The sequence below is a fragment of the Colobus angolensis genome, unplaced genomic scaffold (assembly GCF_000951035.1).
Source record: "Colobus angolensis palliatus isolate OR3802 unplaced genomic scaffold, Cang.pa_1.0 Scaffold42, whole genome shotgun sequence".
Classification (NCBI taxonomy): Eukaryota; Metazoa; Chordata; class Mammalia; order Primates; family Cercopithecidae; genus Colobus; species Colobus angolensis.
In genome coordinates this window covers 3122486-3129072 of record NW_012117599.1, presented here as the reverse complement: position 1 = coordinate 3129072, position 6587 = coordinate 3122486, and the positions used below count along the sequence as shown (strand labels likewise).

Here is a 6587-nt window from a genome sequence, read left to right as displayed (position 1 = left end):
GCCTCCCAAAGTGCTGGGATTACAGGCTTGAGCCACCGCGCCCGGCCTCAAAATTCTTAAATGCTAAATTTAGGTATACATGATTGGCTTCTCTGGGTTTTATAACATAAAGAATGCAATCAAGGGAACCAGTTCTTATCCCAGTATAAAATGCCAATACTCCAATGCCAAACCATTGGTTTGCCTGCAAAAGCAGGTGGTTATAGGGTGTTCTTATGTTCCTGGGTGACTGCACAAACTATCATTTAACAAAGAATTTGATATACTGATCTCATATAATTACACCTAAGTATAGCCTTTACTTTAATGAACATAATCTATTTTTACCCCGTGCAAATATTCACGTTGATATACTAGACTTTAAAGTATGGAAAAGAATAGGACATACATGTTTTTAAACCAAATGGAAACCTAAAGGGAAGGGGAAATTTTCTTTTTGTTCATTCAATTTTAACAGAAATAACAGCTTAAGATTTTTTTATTTAATACTTATATTATTTTTCAAGGAAAAGACCATTTCAGGCATGAAGAATATCATTGCTGAGATGGAACAGGCATCAAGGTAAATCAGTCATTCAACAAATATTGAAGCACTTACTGGGGGGCCAAGTACCATGTTAGGTACAAAGATAGTAAGAAACAAGGGGCTTAGTGATACGTGTAAGGTGCTAACTCTCTCATCAAAGGAGGTCTAAGTCTGTCTAGGGATCTAAAAGAGGGGATGGTGTTTGCCAGGTAAAGTAAGGGGAAGGCAAGGGCATTCAAAGTAGAAAGAATAGCAAAGAACCACAGATCACGTTCGCAAGCCTCTTGACCTACAAGTGGGTTGAGTGTTGTTGAAACCTAGATAGTGAGGGGAGAAGTGAATGGAAGAGGCTAAATACGTCGGCAGAGGCTTGTGTTATAAACAAATGAGTATTGATTATATTCTTGGGGCAATAAGAAATCATTAAAGAATTCTGAGGAGATTTTTGTGTTAGAAAGATACCCAAGCAGAAGAGGTGATGATAAATTGGGGTGTAAGAGTTGTGGGACAGAAGGAGTGAAGTGCTTTTATATGAAGGAGAGACACTAGGAAAATGCCAAGTTTCTGGCCAGTGATGAATACTGAACATGAAGAAAGTATGAGGAGAAAAAATGATTTTACCTCTGAATTTGAAGAAACTTTGGGACCTTATTGTAGACATGTCTAGTAAGCAGTTAAATATAAGTCTGCTGGATAACAAAGGGGCTAAAGCTGGAGATAATTATTTTGGAGTCATTGCGTATAGATGGGGTTGGGAACCATGGATATGAATAGAGTTTCTCTGAGAGAAAGGCTAGGGTGAGAATAATTGAGAGGCTAAGGCTTGAGCCCTGAAAAGCATTAATTTTTAAGCGGGCAGGGGAAGAGGAACCTGTCAAGGAGACTAAGCCATAACAGAGGTAGGATGAAACCCTCCCTATTACTTGATGTCAGAAGTTTTGAAATATTTGGCAAATCAATGATTATTATGTATACAAGTATCCTTTTCATAGTGAAATGATGGCAACATTGAGAAACTGTAATGCACTGTCTTTGCAGTATTTATTCCTATAAATTCACATGTGTTTAAAATCTCTTCAAATGTTTTCCTGTTAACTGTCCATCTTCTGTCTTGTGAGAATTTGTTGCTCTGTTTCAGTAAAATGTCTCTTCTTATGTACTCTTTGATTTGTGGAATAGACAGTCTACCGAGGCCCTAATTATGTGTGAACAAGACATTTCCAGAATGCGTCGGCAATTGGATGAGACAAATGATGAGCTGGCCCAGATCGCCAGGGAAAGAGATATCTTGGCTCATGACAATGACAATCTCCAAGAACAGTTTGCTAAAGCTAAACAAGAAAACCAGGTACACTTGTTCCTAGAATCATTTTCTCTAGAAAAAAAAATGTTCATTTCTTGTGAGGAACAGCCCTCATTTCATTTTACAGAAGAGCTCAGATACTGAAAGCAGCCTTTTTTTTTTTTTTAATAACAAAATAGGCCACATAATTTTTAAATGGAATTCTCAGACACAAAGGGTTAAATATTAAAGAAAAGAGAGAACAGGGCTATATTTGTATTAAATCTTAGTACTTCCTTACTGAAGGATAAATATTTGAATAATCAACAAATGAGAATAAAAACCTTGAGAACCCTCAAAGAATAGGTTTTCTTAAAAAATGGACTATGTATAATTCTGTTTTAAGTATGAATATATGGACCGTCCCTTGTTTTTTGGTCCTCATTAGAGCACTGTGATTCTTTTCAGGAAAGTTCCTCTTACTCTTTCTTCCTAAGTCAATATATTTAAGTCTAATCTGCGGTTCTCATTTCCAATAACATTTATTTTAACTTGAACATTTAAAAATCCTATTTGGAAAATTTCTTCCCTTCTCAAAATTTTTAAGACCAAATGATTTCCCCCACTTTGATATCACTTTCAGTGTGTTTAGTTTGCATCCTGAAAGTCTGTATTCTTTAACTGTTAAAGATTATTAATTTACTTAAACAGCTAAAAAGATGTAATACTTTGTTAATCATAAAAAATTATCTGAAATGTTAAAGTATTTTTTTTTAAAGTTAATGAATAATGGGATCCTGGAACAGAAAAAGGACATTATGTAAAAAAGGAAGGAAATCTGAATAAAGTATGGACTTTAGATAATGTATCAATATTGGTTTATTAATTGTGACATATGTACCATACTAATGTAAAATGTTAACAACAGAGGTGCTCTTTATACTGTCTTCACATCTTTTCTGTAAATCTAAAACTATTCTAAAAGTTTATTAAAAAAATTAATGAATAGCAATAAAAACCAAAAGATGAGAATTTATAAGGTCTGCCTTTGTGTACTCTTTACAGCTACAGCATATGGGCTAAAGGTGGATATATCTTATTTATGAAAACCTAGAAATTTAGTTTCTATTTTTTTGATTGGTTTAGAAATAGAAGCTTATTATAGAAAGCCTTTTTTTCTAAACAAAAAGTGAAGAGTTTAAAAAAGCCCCCATGTTTTTAACACCCAGTTAGTTACTGTTACATTTGACATATTTTTTTTATTGCTATTCAGTGCACTTACAAATTTTAACACTATTTTTATACACACTTTCTATTGTAGTGGGATAAAATCACCTATCATTTTATATCATGCTTTTTTCTACATGAAGAGGTAGTAGAGCCAAGTAAGGTTCACATGGGTTGAATCTCGCTCTCTGCGTGTGATCATATGAACCAACTTCTCTGAGTCTCTGTCGCATCTGTAAAAACAGATAGTAAGTGAGACTATACCTGGAAAGCACTTACTGTACTGTCCAGTATATCACTCAATAAATATTTTATAGCTATTATTAGCTTACTATAATATTGTAAGCATTTTCCTGCCTTGTTCAAACTTCGTAAACATTTTTTATAATCAGAAGAAAACTGTTGTCATAACAATTTACATATGTTCAAAAGTAGTTTTCTCCTTCGTTATGGTCATAGGCCCAAGGTAGAAGAGAAGTCTCTCTGTGGACCACAGGTTAAGAACCTGTATTGTAGAAGACTAGAAAGTGGAAACTAAAAAATTTTATCCTCGATACCACAATTTTTAACAAATTGGGATAATGAGGTATTTTTGTGTTTTAGCATGATTTTTTTTCATTTAACATAGGCAAATATTTCCCTGTATTATTAAAAATCATTCCAAATGTTTCTCATAGGTATGTAATATTCTATTATGTGGTTATGCCACTATGTAGATATACTGTTATTTACTGCATGATTCACTTAATGTGAATAAATATTGTCACAATAACAAATAATGCCTTAATGACAGTATCTCATTAAATTTTATTACATTTCATTTCAGACTGAGTCACAGATTATGAGGTTTCTTTTTAATTATTATTTATTTATTTATTTGTAGAGTTGGGTTCCCACTATGCTGTTCAGGCTGGTCTCAAACTCTTAGGCTCAAGTGATCCTTCCGAAGTGCCAGGATTACAGGAATGAGCCACCACACCCAGTTGAGCTTTCTTTTTTAAATTAAAAAAAAATGTAAATAGACATTTTCAAATATAATGAATCCCCATGTGCCATCTCTCACCTTCAACAATAATCAACATTTTTGTCTTTCTTGTTTTTATGAGCGTTTAAAAATTGTCTCTTGATACATCACCAGATACCTGATCACAGATTTGCTTTCTGCAAATCTACATTTACTCCAGCAGTACGTGGAAATGCCCATTCTTTGCCGTAGCTGAACAGCTTTAAATCTGTATTAATTTGATAAGCACATAGTAATGCATTGTTTTAGTTAAGCTTATCTTCGGTTGCTGGTAAAGTTTAGTTTTTTTCAGGTCTTATCTACTTATGCTTCCCTTTGTGAATTGCCTGTTTGGGTCATTTGCCCACTTGCTATTGGGCTCATGTGTTTTCTGTTTTTATATGAGTTTATATATTAGATATGTTAATTTTATTTGTTCCAAGTGTTTAAAATTTTGTTTATGATATTTTTGAGATATAGAAATTTTTTGCTTTTTGTAGTCAAATGTACCTATCTTTTTTCACATAGGCACTGTCCAAAAAATTGAATGACACGCATAATGAACTTAATGACATAAAACAGAAGGTTCAAGATACGAATCTGGAGGTTAACAAGCTGAAGAACATATTAAAGTCTGAAGTATGTGTTTTTTTTTTCTTTTTGCTCATGATACTTAGTTTTCACTGAGTTAATTTAGAATTGAGTGTACTCAGAGGGACGGGTGAACCAAAGCTTTCTTCAACACATGGTAGATTTTAGTTTTGACAATGAAGGGTTAACTACGTATTTAGAATATTCAGAACGATGCCTTGAGAATATGCCCCTTTTATTTTGCGACTCTGCCACTCTAGACAAGCAGAATCTTCCTAACTGGATGATGGACGAAGGGCCAGAATCAACTTGACCTCACTTACAGTGTAATTGAAAGTGGTGGGTTTTCCAATTACAGCCCTCTGACAAAAGAGGTTCCACTGATTATGTAGCAGATCAGAACTGATTACCCTGTTATAGGGCCATCTATTTTTTTAGGACCACAGGGCAGATGGTTCTCCTCACACTTCTGTTAGCAATCATTTGGCCAGGCACACGTATGTGACATCAGATGACTCCAATAAGTGTGGTTCATGTGTGGCAACTCAGGAATAAACAGGCAGCTTTACTGAGGATTTTAAATATGTCTATTAGTTAAAACATTATCTAAAATTGAGGGAGGATGTTCCCATTAATGGTTTGAGTGGTATGTAGGTAACAAACACTATACCTATTATAATAATCAATCCACCTACACTATTTTATCATTTCATATCAGTCCACAAACACATCTTGAACATTTATTTATGGTATGCATGGTACTGTTAAGGGCTTTGAGACAGAAGAGAGTCTAAGGATTCCTAAATTGCAATCCTTGCTTTCAGACAGCAAGCAGCCTGTGTAGGAAAAGCACGTGGTTTCCTACACTTCTTGATTTTAAGGTTCCAGCAATGTAATACCATAAATGAACAGAAGGCTTTTTATTTATGCAGGCTACTCAACCTCTCTGATTCTTTCCCTCTGTAATCAGGAAGAACACCCAAGTAAGTGAGATAATTTAAAACACCTAGCACAGTGAGCCATCTGAATCTATTCTGGAATAGGTTAGAAATAAATAAATGAATATCCAGAGCAACATTTTTTTTTTTTTTTTTGAGACAGGCTCACTGTGTTGCCAGGCTGGAGTGCAGTGGTGCAATCTCGGCTCACTGCAACCTTTGCCTCCCAGGTTCAAGCAATTCTCCTGCCTCCTGAGTAGCTGGGATTACAGCTAATTTTGCATTTTTAGTAGAGACAGGGGTTTCGCCATGTTAGCCAGTCCAGTCTCGAACTCCTGACCTGAAGTGATCCGCCTGTCTCGGCCTCCCAAAGTGCTGGGATTACAGGCATGAGCCACAGCACCCAGCCCAGAGCAACATTTAACATAGTAAGCTTTCAGCCAGTGTTAAACACTTCCCTTTGTCTCTCTAGTCTGTTAGTAACATTACCTGAAATTCCACCATTAGGGATTAGAACTTTTAGATTCTAGAATTATATTTTCAGACATCACACATCAAGCTTCTTATGCTCAAGTGATCCTCCCACCTTGGCCTTCCAAAGTGCTGGGGATTTTAGCATCCTAGTATGAATTTGTTTATGAGATTGCATAACACTGGATGGATACAGGCCCTGAGAGAATGAACCACAGATCCATTTTGATAGGGATAGAGCATCAAGAAGTATGGAGTACTTCATTCATTCACTCATTCATGCAGTGTGCTAGGCGCTGGAGTGCCAGAGATGAAAAACGGAGAGGAAACAGAATGACTCCCAGGCAGTGGGCACAACATGAGCAAAGGTGTAGGGGAAAAAGTAGGTGTGGGTAGAGTAGCGTGTACAAGTGGATGATAAAGGAGAGGTAAGAAAGATCTTCTTTGAACCCTATTTTCAGAAGCTTTTGTTAGAACTAAAACATAAAAGTTATTTAAGGATTACCTTGTGGCTCAAGCCTGTAATCCCAGCACTTTGGGAGGCCGAGG

The 6587-nt window shown here is 35.6% G+C and overlaps 1 protein-coding gene across 3 annotated transcripts in view; it reads left to right on the top strand.

Annotated features, from left to right (window-relative positions):
- TSGA10 (testis specific, 10) overlaps positions 1–6587 on the top strand; it is a 174466-nt gene that overhangs the window by 80914 nt on the left and 86965 nt on the right. For all 3 annotated transcript variants that reach the window (XM_011956551.1, XM_011956552.1, XM_011956553.1), the window contains 3 exons: positions 507–562; positions 1706–1874; positions 4567–4677. In XM_011956551.1, the coding sequence (XP_011811941.1) occupies positions 507–562; positions 1706–1874; positions 4567–4677 (336 nt within the window). The remainder of the gene's footprint in view (positions 1–506; positions 563–1705; positions 1875–4566; positions 4678–6587) is intronic.